This window comes from Trichechus manatus, unplaced genomic scaffold, assembly GCF_000243295.1.
Source record: "Trichechus manatus latirostris isolate Lorelei unplaced genomic scaffold, TriManLat1.0 scaffold00058, whole genome shotgun sequence".
In the NCBI taxonomy this organism is placed as follows: domain Eukaryota; kingdom Metazoa; phylum Chordata; class Mammalia; order Sirenia; family Trichechidae; genus Trichechus; species Trichechus manatus.
In genome coordinates, this window is record NW_004443994.1 from 2,722,848 (window position 1) to 2,745,924 (window position 23,077).

The window sequence follows — 23,077 nt, forward strand, 5'->3', positions numbered from 1 at the left end:
TTTTAGGATCCATTTTTTCACAGAAACAAAGGGTGCACACAAGTAGAGAACAGACAAGACACCAGGCGAACAATGCTCAAACAACAAGGGCTGGAGAGAGACTGAGGATCTGTGAAACAACAGGATGCTACAGCAGGGTATGCCTACACATCACTTCATTCATGTGGATTCAGTGTAGTGCTCAGTGCGCAGCAAACTCAAGTTTTGTTTTGGAACTTGTTTTCCCGAGTACTTTCGATCCACGGTTAGGTGAATCTGCGGATGTAAAACCCATGGATACGGAGGGCCAACTTGTATGCAGATTTTATAAAATGAAATGTTAAAATCTGAAAATTAAGATTTGTTGTATATTGATTGTCTGCTATTATCTATGCACCAGCCTCACGTTCTCTGCTCAACAAGCTCAATGAGGAAAAACACAAACATTTTTCTCTCTCTCAAGACAGTGCCTGCCTTTCAAGGTCCAGGCACTTCTTGCTTCTTAATGCATGTATTAATAAATCACACACACACATACATCCCTTCACAAAATCTAAATATGTTGCTGATGTCAAGAATGGTTCTCAAAAGCCTTTATTTCCATGATTTCATTCAAATAAAAAACTAAATATATATATATATAAAGAAAAATAACAAAAAAACAAAGACCCCATCAGCTTTATTAGCTGCAATGATGCATTATTTATAACTTGTAATTATAACAAAAGCTTTAATTTTGAAAAATGTTTTATTCAAGAATTACATCATTTGAAATATCTTCCAAAATACAGTTTCCTAGACTGCTACAAAAGAAAGCAAATTCAATTAAGAAATTTAAGTCATTAAATATGTTTCACTAATATATACATACAGAAAGCCAAGCAATTAATATTTAGCCCTGGAATGCATACCATGTCTTTTCTTCTTCCTCATTAAAGGCTCAATCCAGCACTGTGTATAGGCTATGTACAACAGGCAAAGTTCCGTGTTCACAAGTCTGACATCAGCTGCCTCAATTCACAGCTGTGGTAGTTTGTCAACAGGGGTATCAAATTTGAAGTCTGTAGGAAACAGATCTGGGGCTCGAGGATAGATTAGTCTGTAGGACTGTCTGATTGTAACATCAGCAACACCAGCAATATCTCCAATTTCTAAAAGACAAAAGCAAAAATATTAGCATAACTTCTTCTATCCTTCCTCCCTTCTACCTCCTGCATTCCAATTTGTGACAAATACGGTAGTATAAAATGCCAAAGTGAAAAAAAGAGCAAAAATACTGATTTTAAGAAACTGACGATGGAAATGCACACCAAAAATTAGAAAGCAGGCGCTAAAGTTAGTAACAATGTTAGTAGTGCTTATTACCTCAAAGGGTTGTCATGAGTATTAAATGATTTAATATATATAAAACATCTGTACAGAGCTTAGGACACAGCACTATGAGTGATAACTATTATATTGGTCATTGTATTTAGAACTGACTGCTCCTTTTTCTTTATAAATCTTTTTGAGGCTCACAGAAGTAATCCATGAACACATTCTTGTAAAGAACCCACTTAATACTTCTGTGTTTGAATGTTTCCTGCAATATCTTCCCCATAGCTAACCTCTGTTAAAAACAAAATGGAATCATACCATAAATATTGCTCAACAACCTCTTTTTTTTACTTAATGTATCTGGGATCAAAGAGCTATATATCATAATAGATGTTTTTCACTATTATACAACATACCTGAGCATATATATTGCACTCACATGGGTATTTCTAAAGTCTATTATAAAATCCTAGGAGTGGATCTACTTTTCCCCTTTAAAGTCATTAAATATCACAGTTTTTTCTTTTAGAATTGTTAACGGAAATCTCAAAAGGACTTCCACTAACAATATTTGGTTAGGTATTATAAATACCTAACCAAAATGAATTTTTAAAAACACATCCTTTAATGCAAACTCTTTTTACTACCTCTTCAGTCAGTTCAAATCAGTAAGGTTTTACTGATTTCTGGTGTGGATGCCTGCCTTCAGTGTGCAATTAGCTCATGTTAAATTTACTTAACCTCATCTTGCATCACAATATTCTAGATACAGACACTGATGAGTATCAACTATTCAAATGTCAACTGGCTGCTGGGCAGGGGAGAAAGGGCCTTAAATTTCAAGAAAATTCTCCATGAACACTCAAGACAAGAAAGCTCCAAGATAAATGCTTAGTGTGATTGTTAAGAGTAAATTTTACAACTAGGAATGAAGGTTAAGGACAATCTACCTGGCTGTAACTTCTCAATATTGTCAGAAGACTCAAATTTTCCTTTAAAAATATAGTGGGGGGGGGGGGGAAGAGGTGGAGGCCAAAGGGAATGGATAATGGCACGTTTAAACAACTAATAGCTAGTTTCCTTTTTCTAATCATTCCTCTATATTATTACTTTTATCAATACAGAAACATACAGCCTCAGCTGAGGTGAAAGGCTGCTCTGAATAGGGTATTATAAAACTACTGCAGCAAGTAATTCACTACCTCATTTTTAAATCGACTGCTTTTTCTTTATAAATCTTTTTGAGGATCACAGAACCAGTCCATGGATATAAGCTTGTGAAGAAATTCACTTTGTACTTCTCTTTAAACATTCCCCCTGCAACACTAAATTTAAAAATGGCTTTAGGATGTTGAACTACTCATAGGCACTTATTTTAGTATTTTCTTAACAAGCTGTGAATACTGCACTAAAGGAGAACAGGCTTATCTGCTTAAAAATTACAGATGGAAATATAATTATAAATATAATCATGTACTACAGCCTTCACAACTTCATTACCACCCTTCTTTACGAAGAATCTTACCTTTTTGGGTCCTCTTCTCAGCTGAAGCCTGTGAGGCCATGTAAATAGCTGCCGCTGCCACAGATATTGGGCTCCTCCCTGGAACCAAGTCCAGTTCCACAGCTTTACGGGCTATATGTGTAGCTGCCATCTGCACTTGTTTAGGAAGACAAAGGTTTGAACAGAACCTGGACATGAAGTCCCCAGTTGTAATCAAATCCACACTGGTTTCTAAAGCTTTCAAAATAAGTTTAAAACATCGACCAATTTCTTTCTTAGAAATTCGTGAGACGGCACATATTTCTAAAAAAAAAAAAATAAATAAATAAAGCAATTAAATGCACATAAGCCATATAGTTTGCTTTTAATGTAATTTTACTGAAATATGACTTAAATCCACAGTTCATTTTTAAATCTACCATTTCTACCAAGTAATACATGTTAATTGCAAAAAATTCAATCATACTTTAAAGATGAAACCATAATCCTCTCAGTGATATTTGCCACAGAGTTAATATAAATCTTTATTACACTTTAAAAAACTTAAAAAAAAAAAAAAAGAGTTAAATTTAGGTCTTAATCTTTCAAAATATTAACTTCTTTGAAGTTTCAATTCATATAAATAAGTTTCTTCAACTAATCAAAAACTTCTTAGATATTTATATATTAATCTGTTGTAATATCAAGGAGATGAAAGAAAATACTCAAGATAAAGAATTCTACTTAAGCTACACAATGTCCCTGCTATTATACGCTATATCTAAATGAGATTAAATATTTGACCGTTATTCTAAAAATTCAACTACTAAACACTTTCAGAATAAATTTAACAAAAGCCTATTTTATCTGTAATAACAAAAAAAGATGATGATAAAGGGCACTACCTCTTCACTTAAACCTAAGAAAATATGTGAAAATAAATATTCATTAGATGAATGAAGAATAATTATGGTCTTAAGCTAAACTGAGGTTTGGCAGTGAAAGTCAACATAATTATCACTGCCACATTGTGTGAACAGGTTGGCACGTATTCACAGGTAACTGGAAATTGGAGGAAAAATGACAGTTTGGTCAAAGCTTCAAACATAGAAGTAAAAATGCAAACCATATACATCAAGAAAAAAAATTTCACTAATGCTTTTTAAGACTTGACTCCCTCACCTGTAGAGACCTGTGCTAGGAGTGAAAACTGTTTTCCCTAAATTAAGTGTACAGATTTACTGCAAGGCCTACTGTGACTTATGATGCCAAGCCTTCAAAGCCCGCAGTCAATCAATCAAAAGATCTTACTAGCAAAAAACTTAAGTGGGCTTACAAGGACTAAAGTATTTACATGAGAAAACAGCCTGGAAAGAGCATGGTTAGGAAGAGTGCAGTATGACTTTGCTGTCAAGGAACAAAATAAGCAGGCATCAGCAAATGATGCTCAGGTGGATTACAGTATGTAACAACGAAGACATGACTAAGTTTCTTAGCGTCAAAACTGCTTGACTTTGGCGTATTACTTTAACACAGTGTAGGTAATGACATTTTTATCTATGCAACTAAACACTTACCTTTAAAAGTCCTAGGAACCCCTTCTTGTCTACAGGCAATATAGAGACAAGCAGAGGCTATGGCGTCATTAGCTCTTCCCTTCAGGCTCTTCTGTTCATACACTTGCTTGAATAAATTATTTGTTCGATCCTTCAAAGCAAAGGAACTTAGTTTAATTAACTCTAGGCCATTTAATTAGTTGCAATATCAAAATTTCATATGTTTATTATATTATGCTAAGTCAATGCCAGAATGGTTTAAAAGAGGTAGACAAGAACTTACAACTATATTTCGAGGGAGGTTGATTCTGTCTGCCATGGTAGTAATTTCCTTGAATGCATTCATCATTGCCCGATCAGAACTACTCATTGTTCTCCGATTTTGGTACTTAGAATTGCCAAATTCATCAAAACTTGCAGCTCCTGTGCCCTATAAAACAAAGTTTTATAACTGTATGCAAAAAAAATTGGAAATGTAACTTGTGAGATCTGACTCCATGTAAAAAAAAAAAACTGTCCAAAAAAATCTACCCTATTTTTTAATTTTTTAAAATGTGTATGAAGTGAATGTAACAATCATACCAAAACCTCACAAAACTGAATGAAAAAAGAAACAGTCCAATTTCATTTATGAGTATGATGCAAAATATTAAATACTGAAAAATATAATCCTACAGTGTATTAAAAATAGTACATAATGAACAAGTGGAGACTTCCATAAATGTAAGAATATCTATTATTAGAAAATCTAGTAATAGAAGCTGTATTAATAGATCTAAGGAGAAAAATCATATGATCATCTATGAAGGTACTAAAAAGGCAAGTGAACAAAGTCAAAATCCATTTTTGACAAAAACTCATAAAACACTATAGACAGGTACTTCTTCACATTAGAAGATCACTCTCCCAGCCCCACAGCCAGCACCATGATTAAGGAGAAACACTAGCAGCATTACCACAAAGTTGGAAGGAAGAGAGAGGCACCTCCTATCACTAGTATTATGTAACATGGTACTGGAAAAACTAGCCAATACAGTTAGATGAGAAAAACACTAGAAGTATAAAGTTGGAAAGGAAGTGGTAAACTGTTTGCAGATAGTATCTTTATATACCTAGAATACCAAGAAAAGCACTGAAAAACTGCTATATATAAATAATAAGAGAATTCACTAAAGTGGCAAGGCAAGATTAACAAACAGAAATCAATAGCTTTCTTATGTACAACCAACCAGTTAGAACACAATGGAAGCAAATACTCCAATAACAATAGCAACAAAAAAGATAAAATATCTAGGAATAAGCTTAAGAAATATGCAAAACCTCCATGAAGAAAACTTTGAAACATCAACTGAAGGACACGTAAGACCTAAGGAAACAGAAAGACATCATGTTTTTGGATAGAAGATTTATCATGAAGAAGTCAATTTTTCCCTATGTCAACTTGCAAATACGTTTACCCAAAATCCCGGTAAAAACACTAAGTTTTCTGTTTTTTAAAAAACTAAATACAGTGATTTTAAAACTTGCATGGAAAAGGCCAGTGAAGAAAATGCTGAAAAAGAAGAGCACTAAGGCGGAGGACCAGTCCTACCAGAATTAAAACAGTGCGATACCGGCATCTGAATAACTAGACCAGGATAAGCACAGGATAGTCCAGAAACATTCCCAAATAGACACAGAATTTACTATATGACATATGTAGTGTCTTAAAAATTTTTTTTCTTTCTTGCCCTATAACCATAAACAACTTTCAAAGGATACAGGAGAAACTAATAATAGTGGTTACCTGTTTTTGGCAGGGGAAAGCGGTGCTGGTGGGAACTGAAAGTTTAGTGGTGAAGGGTGAGGAATATTTATTTACTGTATTCTTTCTACACTTTTGTTTCTGAGTCATGTGTTTCCTACTGAGAACATTAAACATTAAAAAAAAGTCACAGTGCCAATTAGTTGGAATCTAACATTTTAAAATGTCCTTAGTACACTTTTTTCCCAGCCTGTAAGGGCAAAGCAAATGTAGAAATAACCTACTAAAAGATATCTATAGATATAATACTGTAAACTTTTTAACCTAGCCTACCCCATGTTTCTCTAATTTGATATGTAATTATAGAGAAGACAAATTAATGACCTGCTTTTTCATGATACTTTCTTAAAAAACAGACTATGCAGTAGTAAGACTAAGTCCTAAAATAGCATTAGTCCTTCAGAATACTGCCACGACTACTTCTAATTCAGATAGCAAAAAAGTGATAGGTTGCCAGAAGATTATGCTGCTGCCTCACAGAATAATGGCAGCTACCATCTATTGAGCACATACTATATGCTACGTGTTGCAATATAAATATTTTACATACATTCCCATGTAATCCTTAATATCTCTATGAAGTATTATTATTCTCTTTTACAGATGAGGAATGCAAAGCTTAGGTAAGCCATAAATTCACCAATATTAGAAAATAAGCTATATCGAACTCCTATTTATCTTTAGGTGGTATCAAGGAAAAGAGAAGCCATTCCTGACACTGAAGGAACATATCAATATTAACTCATAAAAACTGTACTACACTCAACTATTTTTGTGAAAAATGTACTTCAGTGAAAACAAGGACCTGAGCTATAAAGACCCTGTTAATTTCTATCTGGTGGTCTCTCCTTAAACATGGGAGAAATGCACATGTCAACTATCATTCAAAATTGTGTAACTGTCAAATCTTAGTCACAAGTCAAGATTAACCACTGGGGCAGGAGTTGATACTTCTGCACAGTCTGTAAACTCCCAGAAGACTTTGGTCACTCTGCACTTGGTATTTCTTGGCAAATGGACTTATTACCTTGCCAATCATGGTAGACAAATCTCCATCACTCAGAAGAGGATTCTGAGAATCTCCCACTCGAGATGGGTCTTTTGTTGCTTTGTCATTGCTGAAAGTTCTCCATTCGGATCCCACATCAATAACCCGATCACCTAAAAATATAAGCACAAACCTAAATCATCTTGTCAAGATAGGATTTATTTATTAACACTGTCTAATGTCCAACTCAGCCCTTTGGTTCCAGGAAATCTCCAGAAGGACATCTAGGCCCCAGCTTAAATATCATGTCTCAGCCATTTGTCCTGAAGCGTTTCTTTAGCTATTGTGCCAGTTCAATAATAGCCAGCCATCTTTAAACATTATGCTATGATATGTCACATTCCAACTCTTGGGAGAAAATGAAATTAGTCAAGATAAAGACAAATAGCAAAATAAATCTATACATAAATGATGCAAAGATAAGGCAATATAATGACTCAGAACCAAATTTTGAACAAAATTTGCAACAGGTATGTAGAAAAAGCCAGAAAATACTGTTCAGAATGGTTATTAGTACATATGAGCTTATTTAAAAAAAAAAAAAAATTCCATGGAAAATGCTTTGCAGAAAACTAAGCATAGGCTTATGTTTTAAAATAACTCATTGATTAAAAAAATCATTGGCCAAATAATTTATACAGAATAAACCTTAAGCCTAGAATCAGTAAGAAGAAAGTTAGGTACGCAAACTTTTCTTACTAGGCAAAGAGGCAGATGCTAAATAGGACATGCCAAGAAACCTAAGACCAGTAAAGGAGAATGAAGAGCACCAAAGACACATGGAAAGTATTAGCCCAAGAGACAGAAAGGGCCACATAAGCCAGAAACTTCATCAGCCTGAGACCAGAAGAACTAGATGGTGCCTGGCTACCGCTAATGACCGCCCTGACAGAACACAACAGAGAGTCCTGGATGGAGCAGGAGAAGAGTGGGGTGCAGAACTCAAATTCTAGTAAGACCACCAGACTTAATGGTCTGACTGAGACCGGAGGAACCCCAAAAAGCATGGCCCCTGGATTCTTTATCAGCCCAGAACTAAAACAATTTCTGAGGCCAACTCTTCAAATAGGGATTCGACTGGACTGTGGGACATAAAGTGATACTCAAGAGGAGTGTGCTCTTAGCTCAAGTAGATACAAGAGACTAAATGGGCAGCTTCTGTCCGGAGGTGAGGTGGGAAGGCAGAGAGGGTTAGGAGCTGGCTGAATGGGCATGGGGAATCAGGGGTGGAGAGGAGTGTGCTGTCACAGTATGGGGAGAGCAATTAGAGTCACATAACAATGTATGTATAAATTTTTGTATCGGAAAAAATAAAATAAAAAAGAAACCTAAGACCAAAAGATATGACTGATTACTGCTTAGGGGAAGATGCTTAATGCCTGGTTCATATCTACACAGTAGATGAGAGTTAACACTGAACACGTACATATGCTAGTTATTATGTCCTTTGTAAATGTTCTTATTTAATTCTCACTGCCTTATAAAGAAAAGTAGGTCCACTTTTATTGCCACTGTACAAATAAGATTAATTTGCCTAAGATCACACAGCTAGAATTGAAATTCACATCCGAGTCCAGAGTCTATTTTATGCTGCATTTCTAAAACACGAACTTTTTCACCCAAGTGTGATAAAAGTTGAAGGCAGAAACCGGACCATTTTCATCTTTGCCTACCACGCAAGAAGCAGAAAGGAGAAAGGAATGGCAGAAATAAGTTACTGCAGCAATTAAAAGAAGTTATGGTACACCAAGAGTCAACTAATATAAATGGTTTAAGAGTGTGAATGCTGACATTTGTGCTTTAACCTTAGAAAAATTACTTCGCATCTGTGCCTTCACTTCCCCAACTTTAAAATTCCCCAATAACTTAATGTTTTAAAGATTGTAAAGATTAAATAAGTGAATACATGTACAAGGCATGTAAAGGGCTTAAAAAGTTCAAAATGAGGGCTTGATATTAGCTCTTACTACTATGAAAATTAAAAAAAAAAGGATGGCAGATACTCTGACAGCTTCTCCCCTTTTTTGGTGAGGGGATAAGGAGAGGTATCAGTTTTAAAACATTAATCTCCATATTAGACTTTCAAAATATCAGAGTGCTCTGCTGCAGGTGTGTGATTAATAGAACAGCAAAGCAGGTAAGGGAGGGGAACGGAAGGAATGAACTCAATATAGACCTTTCTGTATCTTCTAAACTTTATATTATATATAGTACATTAAGTTAAAATGTTCAAAAACAGTATAGTAATCATAATCTAATCTTAACATTTTATTTAAGCAAGCAGGTAAATAGATTCATTACCAAAGGCTTTGGAAAAATTCGTGTTTTTAAAAACAGATTTTCAAATCAACCTGGAGTATCAAATCAACCAGACTATCATGTGTCCGTGTCAAAAGGGGACTGAGGTTAGAGGTACGATCCCTGCTGCCATCCTCTTCATGCAATGAGAAAGGCCAAGGAAAGCATAAGCAGGGACACAGATCAGTTGTAAGGAAATTTCATTACATCAGATAGCAGGTAGCCGAAAATAAGGAGCTGAAGGTTAAATGGACACTGGAGCAAGCTTTTTAGACAAAGTTTGATCCGTTTAATAGTACCCACCAACTAAAGTTATAACAGAATGCCCACGTCTTTATGTTTTCAAAGGGGGAAAAGTGAATCTGAGTTTATTATTCAGCAAAATAAAAACACAAACATGCACAAGGCAAAAAACTATTGTGGCTTTCAAACCTGAAGTTACTTGCTAAATTACAAATACTTAGGGAAAAAAAAAAAATCAGATGCTGTCATTAACTTGTAATATTGTCATTAACACAATACATGAAGAGAACAGTGCAAATACAAAGGGGACCTCTTTAAGCCTCTTTAGAAATCTGGCTAAACCATTAGTTCGCCAAAATGCTTCCCTTCATAGTGTTTTTAATAATGGCCTCAAAGTAACTTACCAAGAGTATTTTTAACTGCTTGCTTTATACTGCCTTAAAATAGGCAAAATAGATTGCAAAAAAAAACAAAAACCTGGCCTAGTATAGTAGAAATAGAAAACCCAGTACTGGGTAGTTATGTAATTTTTCCATATATGTGCGAATGATCTAAATGACTCATTCAAGAATCTGTGGTTTGTGCTAAGAGCCATTCCTTCTTTTTATATTTAACTGCTCAAAACATAGCATGTATAAGAAATAAAATTTCCAAAATAGCTCAGAACAGCACATTACAAAACTGCAACTAAACCAGCACATTAAATGCACTGAGCAACAAGAAATAGGGCAAGATCATTCAGGAAATCAGAATACATAAAGGACTTTCATCTGAAGAAAATCTAAATGAAGGAGCATTTAAAATTTTGCTCTGGAAGAAAGGTGCAATACAGAATCTTTTCAAGGGATTCGTGGTACAAAGTAGCCGTAATTTTTTGGTATAATCAACCTTTGACAAGAAGCCTGCCAATTAACGCACACACATACAACCTCACGTATCCTTTGAAGTTCTAGAAATGGGCCAATTTTTACCAGTTCTCTCCTTAACGACACATGGATTTTTGTATAACTACTACCAGAACAGAAAGTCCATATATAAAGATTTACAACAGGATACAATTTTCTTTTCAGGCACTCCTCCTCCTTCCATCTACACAGTATGATCTCTGAACACTTTTGATCAAGTTCTCTGTCCAAAAAAAAGTAAACAGAGACAGTATGTACATTTATATTTGAAAGAGATGAGTTTCATCTCCTTATTTTTCAAGAAGAAATTGAGAACTGTCAAAATCACTCCTACCAGTTTAAAATGGTTCAACTACTTTGGCACCTTCTTTATAATCTGGCAATTCCACTCCCAAGTACTTACCTACAACAGTCTCATACAAGAATGTTTATAGCAGCTTTATTCATATTAGCCAAAATCTGCAATGACCCAAATATCCTGCATTGGAAATTGTATAAAATGGAATACTATTCAGCAAATAAACTACTGATACATGCAATAACATAATGCATTTCAAAAACTATTTTAAGCCAAAAAAGTTAGTCACAACCAAGTGCATACTGTATGATTCCATTTACATGAAGTTCAACAACAGGCAAAATACTCTATAAGACAGAAATCAGCACAGTGGTTGATGCTGGTAGGTGGTAACTGACTGGAATGGGATGTTAAGGGAATTTCTGGGGTGATAAAAATGGTCTATATAGTTTGACTAGGTTGTTGGTTACACTGGTATATGCAATGTTAAAACTCAAACTGTACATTTGGGATCTGTACATTTGTATATAATACCCCAATACATTAAAGATAAAAAATCACTCCTATTAAAATACTATTGATTTTGAATTAACGTACATCAAATCTATGTATTTACTTTGGGTAAGAGTGAACAATTTTTATCACTCTTCTTGGCTATGGGGATACTCTCTTTCCTCTAGGTCTTCCTTTAGACTTCCAAGTCTATGTATGTCACACTTAAGATTAGATTATTTTTTTTTTGTTGTTAAAAATCTCATTTTCTAACTAGTAATTGCTATAATATCTTATATGCTTCTATTCAACCACTTTCAACAGACTATTGTAAAAATGGCATGGGGTAGGTATCTGACCTTGTCTAACTTCCCATGGGGGAAGAAGAATCAAGAACAACAGCCCAAGGCTGATTCCTATGAGGCCGAGGTCAGACATATCTCCTCTTGCCAGCCCTTTTTACCAATTCTGACACCATCTGTCCTTCCCATGGCACACTCTACTTCTCTGCTGGGTTTGCTAATTTGTTGCAATGGCCACACAGAACCCACAGATAATACTCATGATTATAGGGTTTATTAGGGAAGTAACGGATTACAATTCAGGTTCAGGAATGCTCAGGATAGTTCTTCAATCAGGACAGCCTCTTCTCAGCCATGCAGGCATGCCTCTTTCTGGCCCTTCAGCCTCTGCCCTGCTCAGGCAAGTGTTACAAAGCTCTTTTAGCTCCGCTGGTAAGTGCCCCAAGGCACCCCACTCCCCCCAGTAAGTCTCAGCCAGAAAGCGCTCAGCTCTAGCTCCATAGGTTTGCAAGCCTAGCTCCACCAAGTGCTTGGAGGCACCCTACTCCACCAGCAAGCCTTCTGCCTGAACGTGCTCAGCTTTCTCGCTCCCACAATGCAGTCTCCTGCCTCTGCTGTCATCATTTCGCTGCTTCTGGTTTTTGCCGTCTTTGGTGTTACAGCTCCTCTCTCCAACTCCTGGTTCCAGGAGCTTCTCGGTGCAGGAATCCAGGTCCAAAGGACACGTTCCACTCCTGGTTCTTCTTTCTTGTTGGTGGTGAGATCCTCCTCTCTTTCTGCCTCTAGGATGGCTCATTTTAAGCCTAGTGGAATGGCAAAACTGACTAATCCCCTTGGTGGGCCACAATTATTTGCATAGTCTCACCCAAGGTACAAGACCATGGCAAGAAAGGCCATATAAAAGTGATCCATTGCACCCCAACTATTAATTTTAAAATTTGATTTGAATGTTCTAGATATAAAACCACATCAGTGACAAAGAACTTGTTCCCTTTTCAATGCTTAACTTTTACTTCTATTTTATATCTATAGCACTGATCAGAACTTTCAAAATAACGTGCCGATTTTAAACAGAAATATCTTCAATATTTCAATATAAAGCATAAAAGTACAAGGTAAACTGAAAATCTCTATCAAAGCATTGTTCGACTCTAATTCAGAGTATCTTACGATAGGAGTAAGTGTTGAGTTTATTACATGTCTTTCACCTTAGCAAACCATAGCATTACTTACCAAGTGTCTTCTTACACTATAAAAATTTATAGCTGCTTGTGGGTTATTGTCCTTCTAATACTTATGTGTCATTTCAGAGAAATTAAAGTATGTTAGGTGATGAATAATTTCAAAAGCTTAGTGGCTTAAACCAAATCCATTACTGTCAAGTCGATTCCGACTCATAGCGACCCTACAGGACAGAGTAGAACTGCCCCATAGGGTTTCCAAGGCCATAACCTTTCTCCTGCAGAGCGGCTGGTGAGTTCGAACCACCAACCTCTCAGTTAGCAGCCAAGCACTTAACCACTGCACCACCAGGGCTCCTTAATGGCTTAAAACTAAAATTTACTTCTTATTCATACTACATGTCTATCGAGGGGCAGCTGGGGACTTTTCATGTCATTTTTATTCAAAGCAATGGAATCCTACCACCTGGGACATCTCCAGTCATCATGGTGGCAGAAGGGAATGTGGTGAATTATGCAGTGACTTAATGGTTTCTGACTGGAAGTGACACATTTCCACTCACATGTCACTGGACAAAGCCAGTCAAGGGCTCATGCTTAACTACAAAGGGGCTGAGGAAATACAATCCTACCATACATCCCAAAGGAGGAGAACCAGAAATATCAGCGAATAGTTATCAGTGCTGTTCCACATGACAATTAGCAAACATAACTCAGCACTGCATTTTTTTTGGATTTATGTTTATATTCATAAAAGACTGTCCTAGAACTTCCTTTTTGTGTCCTATGAAAAAGAATCAGAGTTAACGTCATTGTATTTTGGCATTTGTCACAGAGAAGTAATCTGTCAATATGATTTTATGTTCTCTGACAGTAACCTTTTTACTGGTTGGTTGTTTACAAGAGTATTAATGACATTTAAAAAATGTTAAAAGGATACAATCTTTAGTGGGGTGCAGGATTCTTGATATGCAACCTTTAGGTCTTCTGCCAGGAATGTAAAGTTTTCTTCTATTGCATCTTTAATACTTTATCTTATTCACCTGGCTCTTGAGTAGCACCATAATGGTACCTTGTCTTTACCATAAACCCTTACTAACTCTTAAAAGATCTAGCTTCTACGTAAATCCAGCAGTAATTTCCTCAGGAAGTCACCACTTCCTTCCTGTGTTCTCACCACTTGGAAGATCTGTAATATAGCTTTTACCACACTGTGTTGCATTAATTTGCCCTCTTCCCTTCCATACCCGATCGAAAGACTTGCACCAGGGCTTGCTTATCTATCGCTCACATTGACCAGCACAGGCTTTAATGGAGTGATGTGATAAAGTGGAAAGAACAAAGGCTTTTTCAGTTCCACGGATCTGGATTTAAGTGGCTCTACCACTTACTAGCTGCAGAATCTTAAGCTAATTACCTATGCACTCTTGAGCCTCAGGTTTCCCATCTATAAAATGGAAAAAAAAAAAACTACCTCAAAGAGCAGTTGCGTTAAATAAAATTAGTAATTTTCTGAGGCTTAAGAGAAGGTAGCACCCAAATTAAAAATTCTAAACTAGGCAAGAAAGCTGTAGTAGCTGAGGGTTTACAGTGATGCAAAAGCAAGGAGTTGAAAATACTCTGTACTTTAGAAATACACCTCGGCCATATTAAACTAAATCTGGATTTTTCCCTTTAGGAAGACTGTCAATGCTAATTTGAAGATAATCTTTAAAATACAACAATGGGGGCATTAAATACGCCGGACCCATAGCAATCACTAAAACACCTGTTGCAATTGACATGCTATGAAGAGTGGTATCTCACACTTACAATTACCCTCATTTTCTACAAGGTTTAAAAAAAAAAAAAAATGGAGCACCCATATCCACAAAAATATGTATCACTGAAATCTCAGACTAAAATTATACTCTATTTTATACAGTATCTCATTTGATTCTTAACAATTTTGAGATGTATGGTACTTGCCTTTTTGGGGGGAAATGGGGTACTAATTTTACAGAAGAAGAAAGTTAAGCTTGGAGAAATTATGTAACGACAATAGTTACATAGTTTATTAACTAGTAGAGTTGAGCCTAGGCTCCAAGGCCATTAACTCCTAGTTATACTAGCAGCAATAGAGCCACGTAATTTTAAGTATCTGTTCTATAGGAATTTGCAGTCTAAGTCTAGAGACATGGAAAATATGAAAACAAAGATGAAAAATCTAAAAATACAGAATATCTCAAAAGAATGTGGTAAACTGTAAAATTAATAGTATAGATTCGTGTTTCTCAATATGTTACCAATGTATTACCTGCACTAGAATTTCTGGGAGTGGGACCCAGCATCTTCTGATACATGTTCCCCAGGTGATTCTTAATGCAAATTCATGTATTCATGTTTCAGATTCACTGGTATAAATAATATCCAAATGAGTTTAGGAGGGAGAGGTCACAGTTGATTCATTCTCTCTTTCAAATCTATCTAAACTACTTTCATTTTCCTCATATTGCTTTTAAGAATAAGGAAAGAAATCAGATTTAAATGGTACACAAAAAGTAGCTTTATCCAGAAATGATACTATTAAGTTTCACACAATCCCTCATAGAGAGATCCTAATTTATAAAAGTCGTGATTAACCAATTTCATGCTTATCAGCTACTACAGTAGCTTATAACCTAATACTCTGCTGGCTAAAAAATCAATGTACAAGCAACGTACAAGGTAAAATTTATGAACAAGCTGATGATCTAAATATGATTATACTGCGACCTAGTGTCCAAATTTAAAAGTTACACAACCATACTATTAGGATTTGGGGAAAAATAATAATGCTGTTAGAACCTATAGTTTCATGATAGGAATGACAAAGCTTGGCTTTAAAATTGGCCCAGTTAATGGTGGACACATGACATTAAGCATTTGTTAAAACTCACAGGACTGTACAACACAAAGAGTAAAGTCTAATGTAAACTATGGACTTTGTTATAATAACAATATATCAATATGGGTTTATCACTTGTAACAAAAGTACCACAGGAATGCAAGATGTTAACAGGAGACACAATAGGTAGGGGGAAAGGGGGCATATGGGAACTCTGTACTTTCTGCACAATTTTTGTAAACCTAAAACTGCTCCAAAAAATAAGTCTATTAAAAAAAAAAAAATCGGTCCTGTTTTAAAGATCACGATCAATATTTTAACGATCCCTGACAAAATGAGGCAGAAAATCATGTTTCATATGTTTAAAATTTTTTAATTTTATAATTCAAATAAAAGAGGAAAATCAATTAAATAAATAACTATTACATGCTGAGTAGTATTAAAAACTATATCAAATATAAACCCATTGCCGTCGAGTTGATTTTGACTCATAGTGAGGCTACAGGGCAGAATAGAACTGCCCATAGGGTTTCCAAAGAATGGCTGGTGGATTTGAACTGCTGACCTTTTGGTTTTAACCACTGCACCACTAGGGCTCCAATTAAACATAGCCACAAAAAACTGGAAACAACCTAAATAGAGACTACATATTATGCAGGTATTTAAATATTGGGGGAGAAAACATTAAATGTGTGGCAAATCGTATTTTCCAAAGATGGCTCTGCAATAATATCTCCCATCCACATGTTCTTCTGCAATATGACCCCATTACTCTAACTCTGAAGTGGAGCCTCTTTCTCTACATCCTCCAATCTAGGTAAGCCGTATGACTACTTTGAAAAATGGAATACTGTAGTGATCCTGTGCCAGTTCTAGGCATAGCCCTTAATTAAACTAGTCCAACTTCCACCTTCTCTCTCAAAACACTTGTTCTTGGAAACCAGGCACCATGTACAAAATACGACTACCCTAAAACAACTACGGAGAAGCCCTGGAGGATGAGAGACCATGTGGGGAGGCCTAGGAGCACAGAGGTACCAGAAATGCAGGTTTCATGAAACGAAGTCATTATGAAAGTGGATCATTCTGGTCCATCCAATGCCACATGGAAAGAAACAACTGCTCAGATGAGTCCTTCCCAAATGCCTGACCCTAAAATCATGTCAAAATAAAATAACTGTTTTAAGCCACTAAGTTTTGGGGTACTTTGTTATGTAACTGTAATTGAACCAGCAACTGGATCCTGGAAGTCGGGTGATGCTATAAGAAAAATTTAAAACACGAAGCACTGGTTTTAGGACTGGGTGGTGGGCCTCAAGGAGACTGAGTTAAAGCTTGAAGGACAGTGAGAAAATTGTTATTAGAGGCTGCATAAAAGGTAGTCTATATCAAATAAGATAAATATATTTTTTGTATTATGAATTATTTCAATAAAAAAAAGTGACAGTAATAAGCTTTTAGCTGTCTGATTCAGTTGAGAGGAGCAATACATGGCTTTGAAAATGACAAGTGAACAGTATCTATGCAGTCAGGGGCTTGAAATTAAGGGGAATTAGTAACAATGGGCAGTCCAAAGTTTTAAACACGAATTAAACATTAATGAAGTACTGGGCTGTCCAAAAACTAATTCTGAAAGAGTTTCAGTTTTTAAACTTGTTGGGTGATTACTGAAACCAAATGCTGTCCAAAATGCATATCTAGTAAGTATAGTATAATCCAAAATATTTCAGCTAACGTAAAATTTTATGGCAAGCCTAATCAAACCATGTATCAAGATCATTTATTAGAAAACATAGGATGTTACTGTCTGAATTCAAATCTTTATGCTCAACATCTCAAACACAAAAATGCCACAACTGTTATGTCCTTTACTGGACTACAGAATATTTGCCCAGCTTGAGTTCTTCCCTGTCTCCTCAGTATTAACAGGTAAAGGCTGAAATCAGCTGGCAACAAAGAGCATATGCCAGCAAGACGACACAAACCCAGTTACATATTACATGTAATGTAATCTCAATTTTTTGTTGATATAGGACAATTATATTTTTATTAATAAATTTTTTTTAAAAATTTAATCCCACAGAGAGTCATGTCTAATTAAGCTATTTTCATCTTAACAATTTGCTTGATGACACCCTCATCAAAAGAGAACTTTGTTAGCAGACTCCTTTCTATCTGGCCTTGTTTGGTGATGGAAAGGATTCCTCACTTGCAGGACGTCATATTACACATTTTACCACAAATATCTGTGAATACAGCTACCGTATATTTTAAAACAAGTGTTAGTCCTATCTTGTATCAGAAGAACCAATACCACAAAGATACATTGCTATAAATTAAAGATAGTTAAGTTTGATTGGATTGTTGTTAGGTGCCATCAAGTCAGTTCCAACTCATAGCGACCCCACGCACAACAGAACAAAACACTGCCTGCTCCTGCGACATCCTCACAATTGTTGCCATGCCTGAGCCCACTGTTGCAGCCACTGTGTCAATCCATCTAGTTGAGGGTCTTCCTCTATTTTGCCGACCCTCTACTTCACCAAGCATGATGTCCTTCTCCAGGGACTGATCCCGCCTGATAACATGTCCAAAGTATGTGAGATGTAGTCTCGCCATCCTTGCTTCTATGGGTCATTCTGGTTGTACTTCTTCCAAGACAGATTTGTTTGTTCTTTCAGCAGTCTATGGTATATTCAATATTCTTCACAACTGACTGGATTATATTTTATAATTCTCGGGCATTAAAATTCAGCCTAGCAGCTTTAGCTAAAATAATACACAGTAATTCTGATGCTAGTGTTCAGGACTAGTTAAGTAAATAAAACAAAAAGAAAATTAACTTCCTTTGATATGAAGTAGCATAAAAGTACAAGAAAAAATTAAAGATTCCAAGAACAAAAAAGCAAATAACCATTTTGAACTAACTTCCTTCCCTAGCTGTTTAATCTTAACCAACCGTCTTGCTGGTTAAAATGGATGTGAAGCTGATGGGAGAGCTAGAAACATACTGGACTACTCTGCACTACTTTTTAAATGGCTACAGAAGTTAGAAGAGCTAAGAAGCTGAAATTATCTTCTATTTTATGTCGTTGCTTTACCTTTACAACTTGTCATTTTGATCTTAATATTTTAGAAGAATTAGAATACTGTCATTTAGCTCAGAGGCTGGCAAACATTTTCTGTAAAGAGCCACATATAAGCTTCATGGGTCGAAAGGCAAAACAGAGGATATTATGTATGTATGTGTATAATAAGAGAGGACAAAAATCTAATTTTTAATTGATGAAATTAAAAACATAATATTTAAATAAAATTTATTGTAATACATGTCTGGTATTGAGAAGAACAGAAATCTCTTTTTTGGGGATAACATTTCACTTAATTCAAAGTTAGTGTCCCCTATCATAAAATCGATTACAAACGTTCATCTGTCAATATTGATGTGTAAGAAGATTTTATGTATTTCATCTTTGAAAAATGTCTTTTCCACGGATAGGTAATGCCAAATACTAATATTAATCCACAAGCGTATCATTTTAATTGAGCATATTCATTGCTTGGAAGACATTTATAGAATTTTATTACATTCTTCTCTTGATATTTGTCTTTTAACATGTCATTACATTGCAGATTAATCACTTCCAATTGAAGGTTAAATGGAAGCTCCTTAATTGCACAGTTAAATGCATTTTGAAATATGAAAATTTCTTTTGCACTTGCATCAAGGTCTGAAAAACACTGCTGAAACTATAGTTTGAACTGAGAAAATAAATCTGCTGCAAATTTGTATGGGAATGACAATCTCATTTCTTGCTTTAACTTTTGACAGCAACGGAAGTGTATTAAAGTTAATGAAGCAATTTAACATTACTGTGATTTAAACAATGCTAGTTGTCGTCAAAATGACTTTAAGGCAAAATAAGTTTTGCACATAAGCACTGTTTTACCTTTTAGGTTGAATTCATTAAAAACATTAGCAATTCTGCAGCAAAAGCTAATTTCCAAAGTGATTCAGCATTCAATAATAGTAGTGAGGGCAGTACTGTTTCAGGAAAATTTCAATCTTGGCTCCGAGTTCAAAAAATTGACTAGAACTTTGCCACTGCTAAGCTACCAAACTGCTGTGTGGTAGGGGAAGTCAGAATATTCAACTTCTATTTCTGACAAAAAATTCACAGAACTGATGAAAGTTCAGAGAGCAAAGTAAGTTCACTGTTGACACTACTGAGTCAACAGCACATGACTGATTCAGATATTTCCCACTAAGTACCTGTGGATGAATGAATTAAAATGCTTTAAATATCTTACATTTTCAGTCTTTGTAAATTTATCCAACTAAATCTTCTTCAATGTCAATGGTAAGGAAGATGGAAAAAGAATCAATGCCTCTGAATTATGGTGTTGGTGAAGAATACTGAATATGCCACGGACTGCCAGAAGAATGAATAAATCTCTCTTGGAAAACATACAGCTACAATGTACATTAGAAGCAAGGATGGCAAGACTTCATCTTACATACTTTAGACATGTTATCAGGAGGGACCAGTCCCTGGAGAAGGATACCATGCTTGGTAAAGTAGAGGGTCAGTGAAAAAGAGGAAGACCTTCAATGAGATGGACTGACACAGTCGTTGCAACAATGGGCTCAAGCATAACAACAATTGTGAGGATGGCACAGACCGTGCAGTGTTTCATTCTGTTGTACACAGGGTCACTATGAGTTGGAACTGACTCGATGGCACCTAACAACAACAAATCTTCTTCTGCTCCACACTATGAGTTGTAACACCTGTTAGCAGATTCCACTTCAGGTTGTCCTGAATTAGTGTTTTCTCAGCTTCTTTGAAAATATTCTCTCCTATTGTTGTTCCACACAGATAATTCATAGAGATTAATTCTTCAGTCATTTCAAACTCAGCAATGACTCCTTGAATAAAGGACAACTGAGCAATATTAGTAACACCTGTCAACTCATCAAGAGCCAAGGAAAACTACTTGAAATCATTAGCCTTGATTTTCAGTTGACTATGGACGTTGCTCCCATTGTCAACTCTTCAAGCACCTGCTCTTGCTGAAAGGCTAAAGTCTTAAATAAGTTTATTTTCTCTGGATACATTTATTCAGCTGCTGCAATCAAACATGAATTAATTAACTCACCACTGGTAAATGGCCTTCCTTGCTTGGCTTACAAATGAAAATACTTGCGATGCAGTTTCATTGTAATTTTTATGAAGAAATTCTGCTGTGATGAGATATTATTTCATTTTAAATTTTCTAACTTTTCTATTATTTTCCTGAGTTAGTGATACTATGAGTGCTTAGTCTGATAATGTCAATGTTCAATGTAGTCTTGTAGCACAGCTATAATATCATTGCATAATAGACACAATCCTTTGCCATCTAATTTGACAAAAAAATAATTCACACTCCACTGTGCCTTAAGAGCATGGCACTCCAAGTCACTTTTCTTGTTCTGACATGATGGGAATAACAATAATAATAAGATATCACATTATGGTGACATGTGTGGCCCTCAAAATGCTGTCGAGTTATAACTACATCACTGAGATTTGCAGTGCGCTGTGAGGCAGTACAGTGATGAGAGTGCCACATGAAGTCTCTGTTGCAACTACTAAACTCTGCCGTTGTTGCATGAAAGCAGCCACACACAATACATAAACAAATGAGTGTGGCTATGTTCCAATGAAACTATTTGCAGACACTCTAACTTGAATTTGATATAAATGTCCTAAATAATTATTCTTTTAATTTTTTCAACCATTTAAAAATATGTAAAGACAGACTGTAGGCCATAGTCTGCCAACCCCAGACTGAACTCATTTTATTATGAAAAGCAATATAGAATAAAAATCTGGCTCTTATGTAGACAATGGAGCTAGACTGTCAAATTACCTAAACCTCAGTTTCCTCATCTATAAAATGAAGATAATGTTAGTAGTCACATCACAGGTTGTCGTGAGGATAAAGTGAATGAATATGTAAACCATTTAGAACAGTGCCTGTTGTTGTTAGCTGCTGTTCAGTCAGCTACCAGCTCAGAGTGACCCCATGTGTTACAAAGTAGAATTGCTCCATGGGTTTTCACAGCTGTAATCTTTACAGAAGCAGATCACCAAGCCTTCTCATTTGTGGAGTTGCTGGATAGGTTTGAACTGCCAACCTTTCAGTTAGCAGCCGATCGCAAACTGCTTGCACCACCCAACTCCTGAACAGTACCCAGCATATAGTAAATATATTAGCTGTTAATATTGCTTACTGAGTAGAAGACAATTCCTAATGGCTCTCAACTCCTATTAGCAACTCTGCATGCCTTAGAACACCCACTAGAGGTCTGACATAAGCAACCTACACGAATATCTCAGATATCCTCCAAGTAAGACACTTCCACAGTACATCACCACATCACCACTAATGTGTCTGTTATACGTCCCACAATCCTACTAGCAGTCTCATTCCTAAATAATTCAAACTGCTAGGTATTACTCCTATTCTTGGGTACTGGCTGCAATCTCCAGCATAAAAATAATATTTCTGAATAGATTATCTCTCTTCTACAGTTTTGCTGCATTTATGTAGATTCCTAGTGCACAAGAAGAAATAAAAGTGAAATTTTAATAAGTGGTATTATTATTAGCAGTAATTTTATACTAGTAGCCCTGGTGGTGCAGTGGTTAGGTGCTCAGCTGTTCACTGAAAGGTCGGTGGTTTGAACTCACAAACTGCTCTGTGGGAGAAAGATGCGGCAGTCTGCTTCCGTACAGATTGCAGCTTTGGAAACCCTATGGGGCACAGTTTTACTCTGCCCTATAGGGTCGCTATGAGTTGGAATTGACTCGAAGGCAATGGGTAATTTTATACTAGAAATTTAAAAATAGTAATTCCATATGAACAAATGAAAATCGTAACAAATCATTTTTTGATGACTAAAATGCTTCAGATGAGACTCACTATAGATACATCACTAATCCTCTGGAATAAATCATGTTTATCTACTTTCCAAAGTATACACAAACCACAAAAGTTGGGTTACACTTACTCCTTATTTCATACGTCTGAGTGCCGCTCCTTCTGCCCTCGACTAAGTCAAATATTTAAGACTAAGGACCCAGGAAGATGCTGAGAAATTTTCTGTTCTTTTGAAGCAGCTATTTCAATTTTAATTTTTATTATTATTTTTTATATTTCATTGTACTTCAGGTGAAGGCTTACAGAACAAATAGTTTTTCATGAAACAGTAGTACACATGTTGTTTTATGACATTGGTTAACAACCCCATAACAT

The 23,077-nt window shown here is 35.8% G+C and overlaps 1 protein-coding gene across 1 annotated transcript in view; it reads right to left on the bottom strand.

The window, feature by feature from the left end:
* Positions 1 to 708: 708 nt before the first annotated feature.
* The window catches only part of GTF2B (general transcription factor IIB), a 41,734-nt gene continuing 19,365 nt past the window's right edge, over positions 709 to 23,077 (bottom strand). The window contains exons 3-7 of the mRNA XM_004378714.3: positions 7,167 to 7,300; positions 4,619 to 4,765; positions 4,357 to 4,486; positions 2,822 to 3,103; positions 709 to 1,130 (exon numbers count right to left, since the gene is read on the bottom strand). Of these exons, the coding sequence (XP_004378771.1) occupies positions 997 to 1,130; positions 2,822 to 3,103; positions 4,357 to 4,486; positions 4,619 to 4,765; positions 7,167 to 7,300 (827 nt within the window). The 3' untranslated portion in view covers positions 709 to 996. The remainder of the gene's footprint in view (positions 1,131 to 2,821; positions 3,104 to 4,356; positions 4,487 to 4,618; positions 4,766 to 7,166; positions 7,301 to 23,077) is intronic.